Raw genomic sequence first — 24,338 nt, 5'->3', positions numbered from 1 at the left:
CACCAACAGAGTGCTTTTTAAAAAAAATTTGGAAGTCAAATGACATTCCCATGGGATTTATCAAGGGTTATGAGGAGAAATGGATAAAAAGCAGCAACCTCCGTTCTCTATACCCCATCCCACCACACACACACACACACACACACACACAGAAGTGTTAGGTCCCTTCAACCTCTAAAACAAGGCTGGGAATTAAAATATTTTGATACATGCTAGACTACTAGAAGGACATCTTCAATACAATTAATACAGAAACTGCAACAATGTGGCTTACCTCGTACTAATAATTGATAAAGATTTAAGTGCATTTGTTAGCCAGGAGTCTGTCAGACCTTCAATCTCAGCCCTCAGCTGCAGCCATGCATCTCTCTTGGCGGGGCCAAGAAGTCCTGCAACATGGAAAAGCAGGGCAGAGTCAAGAGATCAACGTTTTTCAGGGATGCCTCGCTTGGTCTCCCTTCTGTCTACTATGGATAATCTTTATTCCCACCTATATCAAAAATAGAGACTTAAATCAACCCTGATCTTTCATGTCAGAATTGATTATCCATTCATTCATTCCACAAACATTTACTGAACAACTTCTACATGTAACAGTCTGGGTTAAAAACTAGGGATATAACAGTGAAGGGCGGGTCACAGTCTCTGCCTTCACTGATCCTAGAATCTGGCACGGACGACGTAGTCACCGGAGGGCCTCTGACAACTCCCCTGCTCGGGTCCCACGCCAGTAGACTGACAGAATTGGTCTAGCGGGGGAAGTAAGGGTCTACCAGCCTCGGGATATGAATCCCAAATACTGTGAGTGTCAGAAAATGTTTACTTTCTTAAAAATCACAGCTATTACCACTTTGAAATAATAATTACATTACCACATGTAGCTTTAGAATTTTTTAGAATTTGTTTCTAATATTAATGTTGAAGCTATTAGAAATACTTTGCTTTGTAAAAAGGAGTTGAGAATTTGAAAATCCTAAAGCCTGTGACAGAGCTACAGATGATGGCTGAACGTTACAATGGTATTAGGACAAGAAAAGAAGTAGTTAAACTAATTTTACAGAGAAAGCTTTTGCTTTCATGATAAAATAAGAACATGTAAATTGACTAAAAAATAGAGTTTCTTATTTAAATCCTATTTCAGAATACTGAGTACATATATATAGGTGGATATTTTTAAAGTCAAGATTTCTAGTTTCTATCAAATCTCATTTGTCTTTATTTCAATAAAGAGATGCTAACATATCACAGAATGGACTCATATCTCATTGTTTAAACTTCTTCAGCTATAAGATTATTTACTAGCAAGCTTGTTAATTTTTATATAATTTTAATAATAATAAAGATTGAGGGCAGGAGGAGAAGGGGACGACAGAGGATGAGATGGTTGGATGGCATCATCGACTCAATGGATTTGGGTAAACTCAATGAGTTTGGGTAAACTCCGGGAGTTGGTGATGGACAGGGAGGCCTGGTGTGCTGCGGCTCATGGGGTCGCAAAGAGTTGGACACGACTGAGTGACTGAACTGAATAATACCCTTTAAGAGGGAAATAATAGCATGTTTTAATGAAAAAAGTTAATTCAGATTTCCCAAAGGGATACTTATTTTAAAGTTGAACTTATTACCCTCAGTTGCTTTTAAACAGAATATCTATTTATTTGGTTTTGCAAAAAATGTCTTATATAGAATGTTAGAGTGAATTAGGAAACATGCATTTCTGAGTTGTCTGCCTAAACCGCTGGGCAAGTCAGTAGACTGCAGGAGCCTGGTTCTCACTTGGAAATGAAGAACATCCATACCTAAGCTTCACTTTGATTTTAACATTTTATTATTATTCATGGTTTTCCATGTTTTTGTTCTCCTGTAGTTACAGAATATCTACTGAACATCTTATGTGCTTCAAGCTAGCTAGGCACCGATGCAAGGCCAACAGACACACAGCCCACCCTCATGATGTGTGTGGTGTGATATACACTAGAGATGAAAATTTTATTTATTATATTGTATTCTATGACATATATGTGAACATACACATGTAGAGCATTCACAAATATATTTAACTGTCTTCTTCAATTTTAGATTCTGGTTTATACTCCTCAATCATCTCTCTGTTTAAAAAGTGAAACAAACAAAAAGCCCTAAGAGAAAAACCTTAAATGACCTCATAACTAATCCCTAGGATTTGCCCCCCTAGGATTTTGGTCACCTAAAACTGATCCTAATAACAGAGATCATTAAAGTTTATTATACCAAGAAGCACATCCAGGATCTTAGTTTTGATATCACAGGTTTTGATATTACCTGTAATTTATGAATGAGTATAAAATGGTTTAGTTACTACCCATAGAACATTTGAACTCTTAAAAACTATGATATACATGGCAAAGATATATTGACAGATAATATGCAATTTTTGAAAGGATAGGTTTAGTCGATGTCTTTGGAACAACATAAAGCGCTGCTTGTGTTTATTTCTGATAGGATTCCAGAAAGGTAATGCCTGCTAACAACTCTGCTTCAATGACTGGGGCTCTTGTCTTTAGATAGGTCTTCTTTCCATGGCCTCCATCAGGTCCTCTGTCTGGTTTTCACTGGGAGAGTCCCAGCTGAAGAAGGGTCAAACAAATGTCCTGCTATATGTCTTGACCAAACATCTGGGCACAAAGAATTCCCAAGTCATCTGACAGTGCTGTACACTTCACTGTGCAGTCAGACTTTTTCCCACCAACTCCAAGAAACTAAAAATTCTGGCTTACTCTCATCCATCATGAGTCCTTGGTAATTTATTTTACAGAAGGATCATCCTTAATACGAAACTTGAAACTGTAGTTCAAATTGTACCTCTATCTGCAGACCTTTTTAAATGTTAAAAGCCACACATACCTCCCACGTTGTTCTTGTAGGTGTTGTATAATTCTTTCACTCTTCTGTAACGAAAAGCCAACTTCCTCATCCAGTCAACCCCTCCTCTTACACCTGTTGGCAAACAAAGGTTTGCACTACTTGCAGCTGCATGGAAGCCATCAGTTGCAAAACTGTAGGTACTGCAACACCCAAAATACATTAAAAAGAAATAAAAGAAATAATTACATGTGCAAAACTTCACAGCTGAATTTCTGTAGGAAAGAGCAGACTGAAAGGCGTGGCTTACCTTAAGTCCTGCCCATTGTCATCAGAGGAAACATCATCTATGTGAACTTGATCACACTCCTGTTAAAAACATTGGAAGAGTTGTTTTTCAAAGGATGCTAGTCACCATGTTTGAAGCTTTTTCCATCTTTCCACTTGATCAGGCTATGGCCAGAAGAGGGCAGCATTTGCCTACCCTTCTCGCCCTCTCATGCTGGGAAATGGCACTATTTCCAATCTATAAGATCTAAACCCAGAGGAGGGCCTTAAAGCCTGAAGTCACAGGGCACACGGGTTTCTTTAGAACAAACAAAAAATTAATTTTAACCTTAAAATGACTGATAAGGAATTTTCTTTTGAATCTTTACAATCACCATTATGTTACGTTAGTCGCTCAGTCATGTCCGACTCTGCTACCCCAAAAATAATATTGGTGATCACTTCCAGTCATTTCTGTTATGCACACATAAATATGAAGGCAAAGCTAATCTGAAGGTACTCAAAACTTATTTGAGCTGGACACCCCAATGGTGTTCCCTGGTAGCTCAGTCAGTAGAGAATCTGCTTGTAGTGCAGGAGACCTGGGTTTGATCCCTGGATCTGGAAGATCCACTGGAGAAGGAAATAGCAAACCACTCCAGTATCCTTGCCTGGAAATTCCCATGAACAGAGGAGCCTGGGGTGCTGCTGTCTATGGGATTGAAAAGAGTCAGATACAACCGAGTGACTAATACTAACCCCAGTGGTTACCATTAAGTATTATTTGTTGGGCAGCAACAGAGGGGCTTGATGATTATGGTGCTCTGTGAGATTTCTATGACTTCCTGCTTTTTTGCAGGGTGAGTGATACCACGAAAGAACCATGGTGATGTTATTTTAAAAGTCCTGGTCTTTCAATACAGCAAAAAGCTAACAACCATAGAAGCTGGTGGGTTTTTTTTTTTTTTTTTTTTCTTTTTCTTTTTATAGCTTGTTTTTAAATCTTTAAGCTGAAAAGAATACTGCAAGTAAAAGGGAAATAATGAAGATTTACCATCTTCAGTGTGCTACAAATTCAGAGGAAAACAGACTTTAGGTATGTACATCCACATAATTGACCTGTTATAGCATACTCAAATGGCAACTTTTTGGAAAAAGAATTCAATTCTTCTTTGCTGTTCTAAGACTCTTTTTCTATCTTCAAATAATCTGCAAAGCTCCAGTGAAGTAGTACATGATATGAAGGTGAAATCTGGCTAAGGCATTTCAACACTGGGAATTTATTAATACTTCAGGGTGGCTCAGATGGTAAAGAGTCTGCCTGCAGTGCCAGAGACCTGGGTTCGATCCTGGGTTGGGAAGATCCTCTGGAGAAGGAAACAGCAACCCACTCCACTATTCTTGCCTGGAAAATCCCACGGACAGAGGAGGCTGGAAGGCTACAGTCCATGGGGTCGTAAAGAGTCAGACACGACTGAGTGACTTCACTTTCACTTTTCACTTTCAGAATAAGTATGGTTTAGTCTTTCAGACCTCATTTTTTTCTCATCAAATTATTCCAGTCAAACTCACAGAAACTGACTATATATATTAAGTGTTTATCTTTCAAAATCAACTCTAAAAAATCATTACATTTGAAGATAAGATGCCATACTGAAGACTTTTCAGCTACTATTTATAATTATTATAGGACTTGGAAGTATCCGACAGTGAAACATTTAATATCTCATCTCCAGCTTTCTACACTTGAGTATATTAGATCCTGCTGCGGTGTGAGGATAAATTAGCTGGCTCAGGCTTCTTTTAAAATATGAAACTTAGTGAGTACCTCAATCAATACAATTTTAGTAGATAATTTGAAAATCCAGGTAAATTAATCTTAAAGATTCACATGAGGAACATAAATTATGGGTTTAACTTTTGAATAAATACATTCACAGATAAGGGAGGGCCTTAAAAGTTAATCTGACTGGAAGCTCCCTGAGGGGGCTGTTTGGGCCACCTGGATAAAACCACATTTAAAGCACAATCTGGCACAAAGCAATCACTCAACAATTCTTTGTTGACTAAATAGCAGAAGTCTAGACAAATGTAATTCAACACAGAATTACCACAATCATTTAAATGTTCTGACATAAGTTATGGTGATATAAAATATTCTAGATGGTAAGGGCTGTAAGAAGACGTATTAAGAGTGAAGGAAAGGGCAAAAGAACAGAGTGTGGGCTGAGGCTGCAGGACAGGCATTTTTAAAAAGGTTCTTTCCCATTCTGACTGAGTAGTTGTTGAAAAGGGCACAGCTCAAACTTTAACCCAAGAAAGCATTAGGTTTCCAGAAAATTCTCAGGGAAAAGTGTTACACCAACCATAATAGCTGTTAGACTGAGCTCTAAAGGAAAGGGTGAGATGTAACCAGAAAGCATGAAAGTTGGAAATAAAAGTTCTTCCAGAATACTGAGGTAGCAAAGCAGTTCTAGATGACAAGAATTATTTCTTGAGTTGGTGACATTCCTGTTAAGTATGAAGCCCAAATTAAACCACCACTGAAATGGAATCATGCAAAGTTGCTCATTCCACCGAGGTTCTGAAATCTTTCATCATGTAAACAATTTCCACAATTTTACCATAAGCTAATTATATTAAAAATCAGGGTTCTTATGAATTACATTGGCAATTGTAAGTCATTTCTTTATCTAATACTCTCTCATCTAATTTTTAGAGAAATTCCTCTGACATTTCAAGTATTAACTCACATGATTAATTTGTACATTTTGCCCTCAAATTTATTTTTTACTCTTGAGGACATCAGTATATCAAACTTATTGGACCGTGCGTTCCATATTTGAAGTTATGTTTGAGGTTTTTCCAAATGGAACTTTTCTTTAAATTTATGCCTAGTTAACTATGCTTGTTGACTCTGGACCTGTGCCTGAGGATTACAGTCCAGTGAAAGAAACCTGAACTTCAATCACTTACATTTTTAGAAAAATCTAAATAATTGTTCTTCAATTAGCATTCACTTAGAGGAACTTTACAAGAATTATTTTGACTAAAACCTAAAATACTAAAAAGAGTTTCATGCTTTGGCTTTAACAAACTTTAGTGTAAGAACGCAAGCATCTGGAATAATTCTGGCACTGATCTTAAATTCTTTAATTTCAGAAGGTCTTAGAAGGTGACCGCAAAGTTGTCACTGATCTTTATCAGTTATAATCCATAGCAGTCTTCTCTCACTTTTGTGAGCCAAACTCCTTGGTGCCTTCTCTTCTGGAAGTTATTTTAACTGAAATAACATATTATTTAAATGGAGAGCATCCACTTCTTAGGGGCAGCAGAGTGAGCATCTGCCTTCTCTACAGTTGGAAAGGATGTAGTGAAGTTTCTATTAAGAGGATTTAAATGTGCATCTTTCAAGGAATTATGTGAGAGCAGCTGTTACTACACATGTTGCAGTTTCTATTGAAGGGTTTGTCTCACATAGATTTTTAGGTTAAAAAAAGGAATCCCCAGAGATTAAATGCACAAGGGGGAAAAAACATAATAAGCAAAACATGGAGTTATTCTCTTAAGGAATTCTCTTTAAGTCTCTTTAACATACTGTATGTCAGTAGAAGCATATATAGAGTAATACCAGTCATGAAGCGCATGCCAAGGTTTGCTTGTAAGAGGTTTACTGAAATAAAAACCTGGGAGAAAGTAAAGTTTTAAAATCAGATGCAGAAGGATAGTGGGTATGTATGTAACTGGACTGAATGATTTTGAAAGCTATAGATTTGTTAGTTTTAGTATTTGTTTATCTCACTTAAGTTAGTATAAGCCTTTGAGTTTGCTTGGGCCACTTGGATGTGTGTGCATGTGTGTGTTTCTTGTCTGAGAACTCAATCAATTTATATGCAGAGACAAAATCATTTCTTTGATTCAGTAAGTTATTGTTGGATATTAAGTTTTAGTGGTTGAGTTGAATGGAATTTTTATCACATTCTAAAGCACAACTTAAAAGCTATAATCAGAGAAGAGAAAGTCAATACCAATATTTTCTCATTTACTATTTCTACCAGAGATCCTGCTGGGTATTTTAAAGATATAGTTTATACAGTATCTAATCCAAAATAAAAATTCTTAAAGCACGAGAGCCAACCATATGTTTCTGATATGCCAATATTCATGTCAAAATTGCTAAAGGTATATTTAAATTCATCGTACACTACTTTCAAATTCGCACTTTAGTGTTCTATTAGAAGTTGGGTGGTAAATTTATTCCATCTGGCTTCAAAAGTACCACTAAGAAACCTAAAGGGTCATTTATTCCATTTATGTCTAGTAAAAAATAATAATTGAAATAAACTTATAAACTTGGGTAAAATCACATTAAATTTCTTTTGTGTGTGTGTGTTTCACAGATTTGAGAGGAATGGTAATTTTAAGAATTCTTTTTCAGAATGAGACTCATCCATTTTACCCAACAGAAAAACCAGTAAGTTATATGTTATCACCATACATGTATAAAAAATTCAAGTTCCTAAAAGGTTAAAGTGTGTTTTCTATTATCTTGTATATAAAGAATCATTCTGTACACTAGACAGAAATAAGTAGCAAGGTTAATTTATATCAGGTTTCAGAGAGGTGATTATTATTTCTTATTATCTAAAACTGGAAGACTTGCCCAAGAATGCTGATCTTTCATACTGTCTATTAAAAAAAACAATAAAACCTCTCTAAACAGAATTTAAAATTTTATTATCCAGTAAAAACAGTGACTTAGTGAAGAAAGAATAAGAAAGAAAATGCTATTACACATATCTCCAGCCCATACTTTTATGGGATATGCTGAACCACATATCTTTTATTTGAGATGCCTTAAAACTGGGTTTAAGACCTTGTCAATTAAAAAAAAAAAAAAAACTTATTTAATACACTGACTAACTTGGCCTCTCAGCTGTCTGTTAATTTCAGCGTGGTATGGGAGCCGAATATGTGTTTTGGAGCCTGGTAGATTCCAAAGTTTCAAATCCCAATTCTACCACTTAGCAGGTAAACTTAGATGTGATTTTTATGCTGATGAACCTTACAGTATCTTCTCTACAAAAATTATATGATAATGTATTTATTACAAAAGGTTGGTAACTAATTAGTGACAATGTCAAACACAAGGTGCAGATTCAGTAATAACGATTCCCATCTTCATTCACACTGTGATCGTCAGTAAACACTTTAATTTCATCGTGAAACCAGGAGATAAAAAAATTGAATGGATTTGAATGGATCATTTTAGAAAGAGAAAGAAAGTCTATTTCAGTCTAGCTGTGCCAATCTCTTCCCAGTGCCCACGCTACTCAGTTATTTCAAATTTCATCATCTAAATACCTAATGACTCAGACCATTAGCACTCAGATTATATACCCTATTACAGTACTTATTCAGCTATCCTGAGGCTATTTTTCTTGGGTTCTTTCAGTTTGTTGTTACTGCTTTTACTTTCTCTTCATTTAAGGTTGGAAATGAAAGGATAAATTAGGAAAAGAGAGAAAATAAATGCAATCAAACTGGTCAGAAGTACTACATAAATAGTTCTCGCAAAGTTTTACCCAGAAGAGGAATACATAGGGAATGATAATGACTAGAATTAGGTTTCAAATTATCTATAAAATTTAATGATCCACCAGGAGCAGTATCTGTGACTATTGTGCAGTCATTAACCTAAATTACATCCTGGTTAATAATCTGGAAAAGCTAATGTTGATTCCAAAGATAAAATGAATTGTGGCTGAGACACTAAAAGAACCAGGAGCAGCGGATAGGGGTGTATTGTATGGGACAGCAAGGCAAGAGCTCCTTTTTGAAGACGTTTCTATTCTCAGTGTATGCCAGTAAATATATACCTTTCATGAACACAATTTAGCTTTTGTTTATTTTGCATACACAATGTCTCCCTTGACAGAAACTTTACTTTTCTCTTGAGCTAAATTTCTATCTTTCCAGGTTTTTTTCGAGGTTATCTGCATGTATCTAGAAAAGATATGAGTTTTAATAGCTGGATACAACAATTTTTACCTTTTAACATTCTTACCTCTAAATCATTAAAAAATAAATGTGTATCAGCAAGATTAAAAATCATTTCCTCCATTCGAAGTCCAAGGGTTACAGCCATGGGGGGATCCTGAAAAGGAAATGCACACAGTATGAAGTAATTTTTAATAATAACTGTGGTTAGTGAAAATTATCTTAAGTGCATATGGTTGTGGGGATGGGGAGACTGTAGGGATTTTTAACCTAAGAATGCAAAAGATTTTCCTGATTAACAGAAAAGGTGCCTTTCTAAAGTGTTATCTAAAATATGCTAGATATACTGATACATCTGTGAATTTACAGGAATTGACATGCACAGAAAGATGACTTAGATATGCTTTCACATAAAGCTATATATTCATGAGAAGAGGAGGAAGGAAGCAAGCTGGTTCATTGGAGTTTACATATACTCCACAAAGTCCTTTGGAGAAAGGTAATTCTCCACTGAAGAATGGAGTGGATCTGTTACAAAAAGTAAAGGACACCCTTTTAAGAATGACAACCACTAAGAAGTGGAAAAAGAGAGAGAAAGGTAGATTTATTGGATGTTTGTGGGACCTGAGCAGGCAGTGCTGTCTGGAGTGGGATAGGAAGAGCTGGTAGAGATTGATGGGACAACACCTTCATTATTAATTGCATTCTGATCAACAAACAATATTTATCTGAATCTTTATAAAGTATGATCTCACCTGCATTTGACTAGGGATGAAGAGGGAAGGGTGGAGGATGACTAAGAAACATTAATTCAGTAAATGTAATACATAAATGTATAAAAATAAAATATATACATCTAGAAGTTTAATGAAAGTAAGGGGATTAGCAAAAAGTCAAAGTGACTTAATTTTTGTTTACAGAAACCAAGAGATTATACAGCAGCGAGGAGTTGAGAATGAAAATCAGAGTTGGTACTTTACCACAATTAATTACAGTTGAAAGCCTGGCACAGAGGTGTAAAACTTTATTTTTAAAAGTAAGGAGAGTTTAGGGCTGGAGCTAGGGCAATAATTCATGCACAAACCTTGTGTTTAAAATTTCAAAGTTGGAAAGATCTCTAAAAGAGAACTGCTCTGGATGTGATTCTGGAGATGAGAAAATAGAAAGCCTGGAAAGGACGAATCTTCAGAATCTGAGACCAGAATGGGTGTTAGCAGGGAGGAATGGTTTCAGATGCAGCTGACAGGTCTAGAGGATACTATTGGTTTTGGCTGAGAAGTTATTTTGGAAGACCTTGGAGGCTGATTTGGGTTGAGTGGCTGGGCTAGGAGCCAGATTGTAGGGATCTGAGGACAGAGAACCACACTTGTGTTTTCAGTGATCTAATAAATGACATTTCAAGAAATGTATTTAAACTTGGGGAACTGTAATGCTAACTTCAGTTCATTTTATGATAAGCATACACAACCCAGGTCAGGACTAGCATTGTTTATATAGACTCCCAAACTTACTCTACTTAGCAAGCAGAAGACTCTCTTCATTTCACACCTATATACCAAGAATCATTCTTTTCCCTTTTACTTCTAATATTCTTTGAGGGGGGGAAACCTTAGAGTGTACGCATATTTGAAGTATCATTCTCCTATTCTGTAGTGATGAAAATGTACAGAATAGGAATTGAGTGCTTAGAAGGAAAGAGGTCACTGAGATGTTGGGCAAAGCTGACTTGATGTGGGAGAAGATGAAGAGAAGACAATCATATGTTGGGTGTCAATCTTATAACTGCTTATGTCTCTTTCTTGGAGATTTCTGTGATTTCATAGCTAGACATTCTCTCTTCTCAAAAACAGAGATTCGTTGTTCACATATTTGATGGCATCTTGGTATTGCGTCCTCCGGTCAGTATTACTCTACTGATAAATTCATCTTTCTTCCAGTGACAGGATCATTTGGAGCACCCAAGTGCTCCACACACCCACACACCCAAAGTGACAGTGAAAGTCGCTCAGTCGTGTCTGACTCTGTGACTCCATGGACTATACAGTCCATGGAATTCTCCAGGCCAGAATACTGGAGTGGGTAGCCTTTCCCTTCACCAGGGTATCTTCCCAACCCAGGGATCGAACCCAGGTCTCCCACACTGCAGGCAGATTCTTTACCAGCTGAGCTACCAGGCAAGCAAGATCAAATAAATTCCATTTCATCCAACAAGTATTCATTCAAGATCAAGAACAAAAAGATTAAGTGCCCATTTTGTGTCTCAAAGAGTTTCAAAACTCAGAGTGCTCTCTTGCTCTATTTCCTTCAAGTATAAAATTCTTCTTATTTCTTTTTGTTGTTGTTTGTGTTTTGTTGCTGATGTTGACAGGTAATCTCTGAAGGTAAAAATTTTTTTAAAAAAAGGTCTTTTTTCTATTAAAAAGTCCTATTTCTAGTCTCTTTTATTATGAGGGGGATGGGTGTGGGGATTGAATAGGCTAATGACACAAAAAAAGTTGTAAATATTCTGTCTAGTCAAGGGACCATGAACAAAAAGCCTACAGAAATATCAGGAAAAATCAAATGTAATTATAGCATGAAAACATATAATTCCATTAGTGACACTCTATGCTTTTGAGGAATGTTCACTGATGCAAGACAATAAAACCGAGCTCCACAGGACTCCGTTATGTTTCTGATGATTACTGCTCCAGAGATGTATATTTCAGACGGGGGTTCAGAAATGTCTTAACAGGAAATGTTTTCTTTCTCAAGACTAGATTGCTTACAGTCTTATCCTATTATTTGCCAATTTTCCTTTTTTAAGTTTTAGATACAATTTTTAAATTTCTTATGTTCATGGCTCCCATTCTTTGCATTTACAGATCTGATTTATGGGAAGGGGGGAAAACATACTGTTCCTCTTTGATTGTTACTTTCATCGATGCCATGCTTCTGTAGTATGTAACTCTCCATGCAACCCAAGCAGTGATAGGAAAATCCATAAAGAATGCATTTTGGGCAGCCAGTGGACATGCAAACAAATATAATTTTTAAAAAACGAACAGGAATTCTCCAACAAGGAACTCTAGCATAGGATATGATGAAAGCTGTTCTTGAGAATCGCACTGGAATGCAATCCCATGGCAATGAAGGGCCCGTTGGTTTATTTCTTGAGCTATGGCAATCCCACATCACACGGTCTCCTAGAGCCAGGACTCAGTTAAGCATTTTGGCAAAACATCATTTGTTAACTGGGAGAGTTTCGGTTTGAGGTCTGCCTGAGTGTGAACTAGCTGTATTTTGCTAAGGTTTCGAGAGAGCCAGACCTGTTGAAAGCTATGTTGAAGGCCTGGCACAGAAGGGCTACGAACAGCCATCCCACAAGCCAAGGAAAACCATGCTTGTAAGAGGTGCTGGTCTTGTCTCTAAGAGAAGGTCGAGTGAGGGCTTACTTTCATATATCTAATATTACTCCTCTTCCCTCCAGTTTACTAAGTCACTGGAATAGCTAACTCTAAGTAAGCAGACTCCAGTGCCCTGTTTTCCAACAGAAGGGCCCACAGATGTAAGAATCCAAAAAGATGAGCAGGAATTTGGTAGAGGTCACTCTCATGTTGGGCACCCTCTCCCTCACCAGACCACCAGCCAAGAGTTGTCAGAGCCTACAATCCCACAGTTTTATCAGGCATTTGAGAGTTAAACATATTTCTGAACTGAACCCAAGTTTTATACAGAGATGTTTGCTCGTTTTCATTAGATGTTTGTAGAATTATGGGCACCTTATGAATCAAGGGTTACTGCCTTTTCTCAGTTTAACTGTAGTGAGTGTTGAGTTTAGGGTCTGGAATGAAGTGACAGTGAAAATTTGGATAGAGGGGGAAAGCGGGATAATAAAGGCAGTAACAGGGTTTTGTGGCAGCTCTGATGTGTATTATACATGTAGAACAGTTCCAATCAGCTCAAAGTTTCATGTGGGGCAAACTGAACCTCTGCCAATTGAAATTTACTCTGTGTACTGCTCTATGAAATACTGAACCTATTCCCAAGACATCTGTTGGAAAGAGAGAGAGAGAGACAAGAGCCCCAGGAACAGAGACAGAGAGGAGATGAAGAAAACAAGCAGCTCTTGGCCCTCAGCTGTGCTTCTCAGCCGGATGTGACCACTGTAGAACAAAGTCAGGATCAAGGACGGCGCTTCTCTACATCAAAATTCTAACGCCTATTAGCCGTGTTAGCACAGAGCATGAGTTGGAGCCAGACAGTCTGTCTAGGGGCCTCTGCCCTGCACTGGCCCATCAGCTGGAATTCCTCCTCCAGGGACACACTGTAAAAATATCTCAGGAGAGGCAGCAATTATGTATTTTTAAAGAAATGGGTTCTTTTTTTTTTCCCCTAAAGAACTCAAGCTCTTGGAACAGTTACTCCCTGGAGACCTGAGGCAAGTTTGTAGACATGTGCACACAGAGGCCAAAATGTGCCAGGTCATTACAGGAAAAGGAAGACAAACCAGCTCCACGAATCAAGGTGGAGACAGCTAGTGGGTTAGTTAGCATACATAAACTCTTTTCATCAGCGACAAGAAATGCCATTGACATTCAGTTATGAATCAGAAGGGAAATTTTGCAATTGAGTTGTTTGTCTCTAATGGACAGCCAGTGGGCTTACGCGTTCTCAGGGGGAATTGGAGAAAGGTTTCAGCAACATTCATGTATTTAGCATGTATTTATTGAGTGTCTACTACGTGTCAGACATGATCAAATTCTGGGCAGAGAGCAGAAAATTAAATAAGCGAAGTCCCAGCTCTTATGGGGTTTATTTTATTACTGGATGAGCCCTCTGATAAATTCATGGACAAAAGCCCAGGAAAATATTCCAGGTGGTGAAAAATCAGTCAGCAGACACAGAGGGTGTGGGGCTGGGTGGTGAAGACTCACGTAAAGAAAGTGCAGGGGAGGCCTTTCTCAGGAAATGAGGGATAGGGGCCCTGAGAAAAGGGAGGGTTCAGCCATGCACAGGTGAGGCAGTTGGGGATATCTGGAGAGGCAACACTGGGGCCAGTGTATGTGAGAGAGTGTGAGGCAGAGTGACCCAGGTGAGGGACATGACGTCGACCAAGAATTTTAATAAAGAGGGAGTGCTCCCTGGATCAAATGCAGGTGAGAGAGACCCCAGGAAGATAAACCCTGCATCTGGCATGCAGGTCACTTCTCAGACTTGAAGAGAGTTGTTGGACTGGCAAGTGAGAGAAGAGCAGAGAAAGTGGGCAGTGACTGGAAAATGGCTCAAAAGGCTTTGCTGGTGATGGGACTGTTACAGCACATAAAAGATGGCCTAGAAGGGTAGGGAGGCTGGGAGGGAGGTCTGAGAGGGATGGGATACATGTATACACATAATTATGGTTGATTTACATCGTACGGCAGAAACCAACACAACTTTGTTAAGCAGTAATCCTCCAATTAAAAATAAATTGTTAAAAAAGAGCAATGGAAATAATCCAGAAAAGTGGGACACTTAGGACTCAGGAGTGAAAGGGGTCTTTTCAGGAGGCGATTCACTGGATAAGTCAGAGGGCCTGGAGCCAGGGCATGGTGGGGGTGCAGAAAGCAGGAAAAGAATATGGTTATGATGCAAAGATAAAGTGATTCTTCCAGTTTGCTTTCTTATCTTAAAGTGATAGATGAGTTTTGTGCAGAATGGAGGGGGCACTTAGAGGGGGTGAGAGAAGAGAAGGTTTGAAATAATAAGCTGGAAGAGTTAGACCAGCAGTGCTGGGACCCACTGGAGACTTGTGGCCACATTCAGCTGCTTGAGTTACAGGTAGGGTGTTGGGCAAGGTTTTTTGTTTCTTTTGGTGATGTTGTATGTGTAGTTTTTTTGTTTGCTTGTTTGTTTTTGCAAGGTGAGTCTGATGGAGAAAAAGAGGGATAAAGATGATGAGACTTAATGCAAAAGAGGGGTGAGAATCACATCCAAGGCTGGGATGATCACGTCTAAGGCTCAGGCTCTCCAGCTTGACCACACATGAGAAACAACTGAGGAACTTTGAAAAATCCTGCTTCCCAGGCCACTGCCTTATACCAGTTCAATCAGATATTCTCTACGGTAGGACTCATGCGCCAGCAATTTCAATGCTCTCCACTGATTCCAGTGTACACAAGACTGAGAATCAGCTGAGTAAGACCTTGCTACTCAAAGTGTGGCTCACAGACTGGCAGCACTGGCATCAGCTGTGTACTTCTTAGAAGGCAGACGCATAGAACTACCCCAGAGATCTACTGAAGCAGAATCTACAGTTTAACAAGATCACCTGGTGATTCATGCACATGTTAATATTTCAAAAGCGTGGATCTAAGAACTCTCCTTAATGTCTGGGACTGTTAGGGAAGACCAGAGCTAGCATGGCCTTCTGGCTTCCCAGGAGTTAAACCTCTGAGATACTCCCAAATCACTCTTAAGATGTGAGCCAGTTTGATGACTGAGTAGAATGATGATTCTGTATAATTTCTTAGGAATCAAGATTCCCTAGAAATAGCTTAAAGTTATGAATAAGAATGCACTGTCCCAGTTTCATCTCCATAAGGATCTTCTGTGGACTTAGGGACCAAGTGACTTGTGTTGCCCCTTTTCTTAGTCATATATCCAACTACTTGCTAGAGAGCAGGTAAACATGAAAAGCTAGCAAATTTTTCCTCTGTATTAAAACGATTTGTTCAAAATCCAAGTGTTTGATGTAAGCATCGTATTTGTAATTAGACAGTAGTCAATATTAAGTAATCAGAAACTATGAAGGTGATATTACACAGCTTATCTACTACTACTAGCTTCTGTTGTTTAGATCAGAAGAGAATCCAATGAATAAAGCTCACCCACATTTATTAAACTAATAACAGAGTAAATACACTTCGAGGGGAGTTCAGCAGTACTAATATGCTACAACTAGAACTGTTATACTATATACTATTGCTATTACAGAGACTTTGGATTGATGGAACTTGCTTCCAGCCTATAATATGTCACAAATACTTTAAAATGCAAAAATAGCATAGTATTACGTTTATACAATACATAATTTATAGCATAGCACTTGGATAGAAAGGGACAAGTTAAGACAATGTCAAGAAAGACCATGGGAGGATGACCTAGAAAGCACAGGACTGAAACAAAAATGATGGAGATGGCAAATGACAGCCAGCCTCAGGACTTGGACAAAGGTGGATGAGTATCTTAGTGAAAGACTGTAGTAAAGATAAGTGAGACATGAATTTAGAGAAAGGAGAGTTGATGATGAGTTATGTAAATTTAATAATCTAATCTGCCCCTCCAACTTCCCAAGATATGAGGCTGAATGTTCATTAGCCGAGATCAATAAACTGAGACTGAAACTTTAGGGACGGTTATAAAAGGTGCCTCTAGAAGTTGTGTTTTTTAAGAAACGAATTACCGCTTATCTTTCTCGTGTATTAGTTTCAAGTTTTGCCATCTCTCAAACTCCCTCTAAGGATTTGAGAAATGTCACTATCTTTGATTTAGCTTTACTTTTACATACGTATGTACAGTTGACCCTTGAGCAACAAAGCTTTGAACCATGTAGGTCCATTTATATGTGGAGTTTTTTTCAATGAATATCTGGAACTTTTTTTGAGATTTGCGATAATTTGAAAAAACTTGCAGGCCAACCACATAGCCTAGAAATATGGAAAAAATATTCTTTAGTTAGGTATATCATGAATGCATAAAGTATAAATAGATACTAGTCTATTTTACCATTTAATACCATAAGATACACACAAATCTATTAAGACAAGTTAAAATTTATCAAAACTTATGCACAGACCATTCATGACACCATTCACACTCAAGAGTAATGTATACAAATATAAAGATGCAGTATTAAACTGTAACTGAAATAAATTAACTATAGTCCACATTGTACTACTGTAATAATTTTGTAGCTATCTCCTGTTACTATTCTGGTGAGCTCAAGTGTTGCGAGTATCTGCCTGAAATGCTGAGTGATGCTAATCATCTCCTTGTGAGCAGTTCATTTCTCCAGTAAATCACATACTACAGTAAAAAGTGATCTCTTGCGGTTCTCGTATATTTTGTGTTGTGTTTACTGCAATGCCATAAACCTTAAATAACTCCAGGGGACCCAGACGAAGTGCCCCTAGTGATGCTAGAAGTGCACTCAAGAAGCAGAATCATCACATGAACAACAAAAAACCCTGAATTACTTGGTATGTACCACAGCTTGAAGTTTGCAGCTGTGCCTGCCCTCCATCTCAAGATAAATAAATCCAGCGTAAGGACTATTGCCAAAAAAAAAAAAAAGGGAAATTTTTGAAGCCATGGTTGCAGCCACACCAGCAGGCTCAAAACCCTTGTTCTTTTTCAGAAATACCTGTCTATCTCACAAGGAAAATCCAGCTTTGACATGGCTGCAGGATTCCTTTAAGAAAGGCATACCTACAGACACCAGTATGATTGGAGAAAAGGTGAAGCCATTATTTGGCAACTTAAGAATCTGCCTGCAAGGCAGGAGTCCTGGGTTCAATCTCTGAGTTGGGAAGATTCCCTGGAGAAGGTAATGGCAACCCACTCCTGTATTCTTTCAACTAATTCTTTCATTTTCAAACCCGAAGGAAGGTGAAGGAGCTAAAGCTGGAGAAACTAATGCCAGCAACGATGGTGTGATAGTTTTAGAAAGAGGCTTGGCTTTAAAAATGTCATGATAGCAGGAGAGAAGATTCATCCACCACGAGGCAGCAGATGAATTCCGAGGCACCATTAAGAAAATCACAGACAAAGAGAATATCTGCTGAACAGATTTCTAATATAGATGGAAGTGCCCGATTCTGGAAAAAAAGATGTCATCAAGGACGCTTGGTAATAAGAAGCAAGGACCAGGACTTCAGGCAGGAAAGGACAGTCTAATATCACTGTTTTGTGCAAATGCAGCTGAGTTTATGATCAGGATCACCCGTACATATAAAGCTGCTAACCCCAAGCCTTGAAGCAAAGGATAAACACCAGCTACCAGTCTTCTGACTGTACAACAAGAAGGCCTGACAATGAAAACACTTTTGCTGGATTGGTTCTACTGATGCTCTGTCCCTGAAGTCAGAAAGTAACTTCTTAGTAAGGGACTGCCTTTTAAAGTTCTTTGGATATCTGACAATGCCCCTAGCTACCCAGACCCCATGAGTTCAACACCGAAGGCACCGTAAAGTATTCTACTTTCTCCTAAACACAACATCTCTAATTCAGTGTCTAGAACAGGGGGTCAGGGGGCCCTTGAAGGCTCATTATACAGGATAATCTATGGCAAGGATTGTCAGTGCTATGGAAGAGAACCTCAACACAGAACATCATGAACATCTTGAAGGATTATGTCATTAAAAATGCCATCACTGGTACAGAAAAAGCCCTAAAAGCCATCAAGCCAGTAACAATAAACTCCTACTGGGGAAACTTGTGTCCAGATTTTGTGCATGATGTTACAGGATTTAAAAAAGAGCCAATCAAGAAAATCATGAAAGAGATGGTGGATACAGCAAAGAAAGGTGGGGATAAAAGGTTTCAAGATATAGATCACAGAGAAATTCATGTCCTAATAAACACCACACCAGAGCAATTAACAGGGGACAACTTGATGGAGGTGAGTGCTTCTGAACCAAAGCTAGATGGTGAGTAAGAAGAAGCAGTATCAGAAAACAAGCTGTACACTCTTTGATATACATCACAGGAAGACGCTCTGTGATCCACTTATAGTAATGGAAACAAAAACAAAAATAAACAAATGGGACTGATTAAACTGAAAAGATTTTGACAGCAAAGGAAACAATAAACAAGATTAAAAGACAACCTTCAGAATGGGAGGAAATAATTGCAAATTAAACAACTGACAAAGGATTCAGTTCAGTTCAGTCGTTCAGTCCTGTCCGACTTTGCGACCCCATGAATTGCAGCACGCCAGGCTTCCCTATGCATCACCAACTCCCAGAGTTCACTCAAACTCATGTCCATTGAGTAGGTGATGCCATCCAGCCATCTCATCCTCTGCTGTCCCCTTCTCTTCCTGCCCCCAATCCCTCCCAGCATCAGAGTCTTTTCCAATGAGTCAACTCTTCACATGAGGTGGCCAAAGTACTGGAGTTTCAGCTTTAGCATCATTCCTTCCAAAGAAATCCCAGGGCTGATCTCCTTCAGAATGGACTGATTGGATCTCCTTGCAGTCCAAGGGACTCTCAAGAGTCTTCTCCAACACCACAGTTCAAAAGCATCAATTCTTCAGTGCTCAGCTTTCTTCACAGTCCAACTCTCACATCCATACATGACTACTGGAAAAACCATAGCCTTGACTAGATGGACCTTTGTTGGCAAAGTAATGTCTCTGCTTTTGAATATGCTATCTAGGTTTGTCATAACTTTCCTTCCAAGGAGTAAGTGTCTTTTAATTTCATGACTGCAGTCACCATCTGCAGTGATTTTGGAGCCCAGAAAAATAAAGTCTGACACTGTTTCCACTGTTTCCCCATCTATTTCCCATGAAGTGATGGGACAAAATGCCATGATCTTCGTTTTCTGAATGTTGAGCTTTAAGCCAACTTTTTCACTCTCCTCTTTTACTTTCATCAAGAGGCTTTTGAGTTCCTCTTCACTTTCTGCCATAAGGGTGGTGTCATCTGCATATCTGAGGTTATTGATATTTCTCCTGGCAATCTTGATTCCAGCTTGTGCTTCTTCCAGCCCAGCATTTCTCATGATGTAGTCTGCATATAAGTTAAATAAGCAGGGTGACAATATGCAGCCTTGACGTACTTCTTTTCCTATTTGGAACCAGTCTGTTGTTCCATGTCCAGCTGTAACTGTTGCTTCCTGAACTGCATATAGGTTTCTCAAGAGGCAGGTCAGGTGGTCTGGGATTCCCATCTCTTTCTCAGTTTTCCACAGTTTATTGTGATCCACACAGTCAAAGGCTTTGGCAGAGTCAATAAAGCAGAAATAGATGTTTTTCTGGAACTCTCTTGCTTTTTCCATTATCCAGTGGATGTTGGCAATTTGATTTTGGTTCCTCTGCCTTTTCTAAAACCAGCTTGAACATCTGGAAGTTCACAGTTCACGTATTGCTGAAGCCTGGCTTGGAGAATTTTGAGCATTACTTTACTAGTGTGTGAGATGAGTGCAATTGTGTGGTAGTTTGAGCATTCTTTGGCATTGCCTTTCTTTGGGATTGGAATGAAAACTGACCTTTTCCAGTCCTGTGGCCACTGCTGAGTTTTCCAAATTTGCTGGCATACTGAGTGCAGCACTTTCACAGCATCATCTTTCAGGATTTGAAATAGCTCAACTGGAATTCCATCACCTCCACTAGCTTTGTTCATAGTGATGCTTTCTAAGGCCCACTTGACTTCACATTCCAGGATGTGTGGCTCTAGGTCAGTGATCACACCATCGTGCTTATCTGGGTCATGAAGATCTTTTTTGTACAGTTCTTCTGTGTATTCTTGCCATCTCTTCTTAATACCTTCTGCTTCTGTTAGGTCCATACCATTTCTGTCCTTTATTGAGCCCATCTTTGCATGAAATGTTCTTTTGGTATCTCTAATTTTCTTGAAGAGCTCTCTAGTCTTTGCCATTCTGTTGTTTTCCTCTGTTTCTTTGCATTGATCACTGAGGAAGGCTTTCTTATCTCTTCTTGCTATTCTTTGGAACTCTGCATTCAGATGCTTATATCTTTCCTTTTCTCCTTTGCTTTTTGCTTCTCTTCTTTTCACAGCTATTTGTAAAGCCTCCCCAGACAGCCATTTTGCTTTTTTTGCATTTCTTTTCCATGGGGATGGTCTTGATCCCTGTGTCCTGTTCAGTGTCATGAATCTCCGTCCATAGTTCATCAGGTACTCTATCAGGTCTAGTCCCTTAAATCTGTTTCTCGCCTCCACTGTATAATTATAAGGGATTTGATTTAGGTCATACTTGAAGGTCTAGTGGACGAGAGGAGATACCACTCGCCCAAAGTAAGGAGCAGTGGCTGCACTTTGATGGAGCAGCCATGAAGAGATATCCCACGTCCAAGAGAAACCCAAGGAAGATGGTAGGTGTTGCAAGAGGGTATCAGAGGGCAGACACATTGAAACCATAATCACAGAAAACTAGTCAATCTAATCACACGGACCACAGCCTTGTCTAACTCAGTGAAACTAAGCCATGCCCGTGGGGCAACCCAAGGTGGGCGGGTCATGGAGAGATCTGACAGAATGTGGTCCACTGGAGAAGGGAATGGCAAACCACTTCAGTATTCTTGCCTTAAGAACCCCATGAACAGTATGAAAAGGCAAAATGATAGGATACTGAAAGAGGAACTCCCCAGGTCAGTAGGTGCCCAATATGCTACTGGAGATCAGTGGAGAAATAACTCCAGAAAGAATGAAGGGATGGAGTCAAATCAAAAACAATACCAAATTGTGGATGTGACTGGTGATATAAGCAAGGTCCGATGCTGTAAAGAGCAATATTGCATAGGAACTTGGAATGTTAGGTCCATGCTGCTGCTGCTGAGTCACTTCAGTTGTGTCCGACTCTGTGGAACCCCATAGACAGCAGCCCACCAGGATGCCCCGTCCCTGGGATTCTCCAGGCAAGAACCTTGGAGTGGGTTGCCATTTCCTTCTCCAATCCATGAAAGTGAAAAGTGAAAGTGAAGTCACTCAGTCATGTCCGACCCTCAGCGACCCATGGACTGCAGCCTTTCAGGCTCCTCCATCCATGGGATTTTCCAGGCAAGAGTACTGGAGTGGGGTGCCATTGCCTTCTCTGTTAGGTCCATGGATCAAGGCAAATTGGAAGTGGTCAAACAGGAGATGGCAAGAATGAAATTAAACATTCTAGGGATCAGCAAACTAAAACGGACTGGAGTGGGTGAATTTAATTCAGATAACCATTATATCTACTACTGTGGGCAGGAATCCCTTAGAAGAAATGGAATAGCCATCATGGTCAAGAAAAGAGTCCAAAATGTAGTACTGGATGCAATCTGAAAAATGACAGAATGATCTCTGTTCATTTCCAAGGCAAACCATTCAATATCACAGTAATCCTAGCCTATGCCCCAACCAGTAATGCTGAAGAAGCTGAAGTTGAATGGTTCTATGAAGACCTACAAGACCTTTTAGAACTAACACCCAAAAAAGATGTCCTTTTCATTACAGGGGACTGGAATGCAAAGTAGGAAATCAAGACACACCTGGAGTAACAGGCAAATTTGGCCTTGGAGTACAGAATGAAGTAGGGCAAAGGCTAATAGAGTTTTGCCAAGACAATGCACTGGTCATAACAAACACCCTCTTACAACAACACAAGAGAAGACTCTATACATGGACATCACCAGAAAGTCAACACCGAAGTCAGATTGATTATATTCTTTGCAGCCAAAGATGGAGAAGCTCTATACAGTCACCAGAAACAAGACTGGGAGCTGACTGTGGTTCAGATCATGAACTCCTTATTGCCAAATTCAGACAAAGGATTAATCGCCAGAATATATAAATGGGTCATACAACTCAATATTAGGAAAATAAACAATCCAATCAAAAAAAAAAAAGGCAGACTATCTAAACAGACATTTCTTCAAAGAAGACATACAGATGGCCAATAAACACAAGAAAATATGCTCAATATCACTAAGTATTAGAGACAGGCAAGCCACAACTACTATGAGGTATCGCCTCACACCAGTCAGAATAGCCATCATTAAAAAATCTACAAACAATAAATGCCAGAGGGGATGTGGAGAAAAGTGAACCCTCCTACACTGTTAGCAGGAATGTAGACTGATACAGTCCTTACGGAGAACCGTATGGAGATTACTGAAAAAGCTAGGAATAAATCTACCATATGATCCAGCAACCCCACTACTGGGAATATACCCTGAAGCGAAGTGAAGTGAAGTCGCTCAGTCGTGTCCGACTCTTTGCGACCCCATGGACTGTAGCCTACAAGGCTCCTCTGTCCATGGAATTTTCCAGGCAAGTGTACTGGAGTGGGTTGCCAAAAGACACACATACCCCAATGTTCATAGCAGCACTGTTTACAATAGCTAGGACATGGAAGCAACCTAGATGTCCATCAAAAGATGAATGGATAAAGAAGATGTGGTACATATATACCATGGAATATCACTCAGTCCTAAGAAGGAATGAATTTGAGTCAGTTTCAGTGAGGTAGATGAACCTAGAGTCTGTTATACTGAGTGAAGTAAGTAAGTAAAGAGAAGGCTGAGCGCTGAAGAACTGATGCTTTTGAATTGTGGTGTTGGAGAAGACTATTTAGAGTCCCTTGGACAGCAAGGGGATCAAACCAGTCCATCCTAAAGGAAATCAACCCTGACTATTCATTGGAAAGACTGATGCTGAAGCTGAAGCTCTAATACTTTGGCCACCTGATGCAAAGAGCTGACTCATTGAAAAACACCCTATGCTGGGAAAGACTGAAAGCAAAAGGCGAAGAGGGCAGCAGAGGATGATGGCTAGATAGCACCCCTGACTCAATGGACATGAATCTGAGCAAACTCCGGGAGATACTGAAGGACAGGGAATCCTGGTGTGCTGAAGTCCACGGGGTCACAGATAGTTGGACACGACTTAACAACTGAACAACAAGAGCAACACAGAATCTAGAAAAATGATACTGATGAACCTAGTTGCAAGGAAGGGAGACACAGCTGTAGATAATGGACTTGCAGACACAACGGGGGAGGGACAAACTGGGACGAAAGGAGAAAGTGGCATCACCATATGTCACCACCAGGTGTAGGACAGAGCTGGTGAGAAGCTGCTGTGTAGCGCAGGGAGCCCAGCCTGCTGCTCCGTGATGACCCAGAGGGGTGGGATGAGGGGAGAGGAGGGAAACTAGGGAGGGAGGGATGTGTGTATAATTATGAATGATCTGAGTTGTTGTATGGCAGAAACCAACACAGCATTGTAAAATTTTTTTAAATACTTAAATTAAAAAATTAATAAAACAAACTGATGTTAGACAATCTGGCAGAAGCATTCTGTTGTTCAAAGTGGTTTTCGATTTCTTTTATGACACGGACCCTTCTATGATATGGGAACTGAAACTAAAGCAAAGAGTGGAAGGATTGGGCCATATAGAAACATTTATAGAGAAATGAAAAAGCCAGAGGCAGACAGAAATTGTGATGTATTTCTGTAAAGTTACACTGAGTATGCCTGCAGTTCTGTCTCCCC

At 39.3% G+C, this 24,338-nt stretch overlaps 1 protein-coding gene across 13 annotated transcripts in view; it reads right to left on the bottom strand.

Moving 5' to 3' along the window:
- Positions 1–24,338, bottom strand: part of EYA4 (EYA transcriptional coactivator and phosphatase 4) — a 365,529-nt gene that overhangs the window by 11,265 nt on the left and 329,926 nt on the right. For all 13 annotated transcript variants that reach the window (XR_003512655.1, XM_027551598.1, XM_027551599.1 and 10 more), the window contains 4 exons: positions 9,176–9,265; positions 3,152–3,210; positions 2,884–3,044; positions 275–389 (listed from right to left, as the gene is read on the bottom strand). Coding sequence is in view for 12 of the 13 variants with exons in the window: in XM_027551598.1 (XP_027407399.1) it covers positions 275–389; positions 2,884–3,044; positions 3,152–3,210; positions 9,176–9,265 (425 nt within the window). In the remaining variant the exon portion in view is untranslated. The remainder of the gene's footprint in view (positions 1–274; positions 390–2,883; positions 3,045–3,151; positions 3,211–9,175; positions 9,266–24,338) is intronic.

The sequence above is a fragment of the Bos indicus x Bos taurus genome, chromosome 9, assembly GCF_003369695.1.
Source record: "Bos indicus x Bos taurus breed Angus x Brahman F1 hybrid chromosome 9, Bos_hybrid_MaternalHap_v2.0, whole genome shotgun sequence".
Classification (NCBI taxonomy): Eukaryota; Metazoa; Chordata; class Mammalia; order Artiodactyla; family Bovidae; genus Bos; species Bos indicus x Bos taurus.
This window is presented reverse-complemented; position numbering and strand designations above follow the sequence as displayed.